The sequence below is a fragment of the Daktulosphaira vitifoliae genome, unplaced genomic scaffold (genome assembly GCF_025091365.1).
Source record: "Daktulosphaira vitifoliae isolate Bord-2020 unplaced genomic scaffold, ASM2509136v1 Scaffold_2, whole genome shotgun sequence".
NCBI classification, from domain to species: Eukaryota; Metazoa; Arthropoda; class Insecta; order Hemiptera; family Phylloxeridae; genus Daktulosphaira; species Daktulosphaira vitifoliae.
The window spans coordinates 11143716-11144650 of NW_026099573.1; the positions used below are offsets into that span (position 1 = coordinate 11143716).

Below are 935 nucleotides of genomic sequence, written 5' to 3' on the forward strand. Positions count from 1 at the left end.
TTAATTTTGCCGCCCCCCAAAAAGTGTTGGATTGGGTTTTTTAGTTGGCGTATTTAATAATTCCGAATATTCAATTAATTGATTTTCATTTGCCATGGTTTCAAAAGTACTATGTAGAGGATGTTCACTAAAAAATTATAAAATTGTTTATTTATAAAAAACTGAATTAACGCAGATGAGATAACATATGCTTCAAGCATTCTTTTTGATTTGTACGCCTTACCTTGGTGCAATAGAAGACGTATTTATTAATTGTTTTTCCGAATTTTCAATTATTTGATTTTCATTTGCTAGGGCTTCAAGAGGACTCTGAAGATTAGGCTCACTAAACAAAATATAAAATTTTTCATTTATATAAAACTGAAATAACGTACAAAAGTTAACATTTGATTTTTAAATTACTTTTTATCACTAGACTCATTTGAAATCTGTTCAGCTATAGTCTCTATTTCACTTGGCGAATTGGAGATTGATGGTCGTTGATTGCCAGAAAATGAAGTTAATTTTGCGGTTTGAGAAATGACTTTTTGTTCTTTTTCTAATTTTAATTTAGCAACTTTTTTATAAGCACTTCCACTTAAACGTTTTCTGCCATCACTCATTTTAATACGTTAATAAATAATAAAATATACAAATAAAAAAAAACACCTCAACACATTAAGTCGGTCACTTGTAGTCGAGTACTAAACACAATGAGCTGTCTGTACACAACACATTATTAGTATGACATTATTAGATAGTAATTTTGTGAAAAATGAGACAAATTATTGTGTTTTAACTTTCTTAGTATTCCAATAATAATCGACTATCAACGGCCGACGACATCCACAAAACCAGTTTAAGGGAGAAAATATCAATACTTTGTTAAAATTAGATAAAAACATGAATCAAATAAATTGCCGCCTACTTTATTTATAGTGCTGTTGATTATAAAA

At 28.7% G+C, this 935-nt stretch overlaps 1 protein-coding gene across 1 annotated transcript; it reads right to left on the reverse strand.

Annotated features, from left to right (window-relative positions):
• LOC126897974 (uncharacterized) lies at positions 1-602 on the reverse strand. The gene is made up of 3 exons (XM_050671922.1): positions 403-602; positions 224-325; positions 1-127 (listed from the first exon to the last, which is right to left on the reverse strand). The coding sequence occupies exons 1-3, from the start codon at positions 600-602 to the stop codon at positions 1-3; spliced, it is 429 nt and encodes a 142-aa protein (XP_050527879.1).
• Between the last annotated feature and the right edge of the window lie 333 nt (positions 603-935).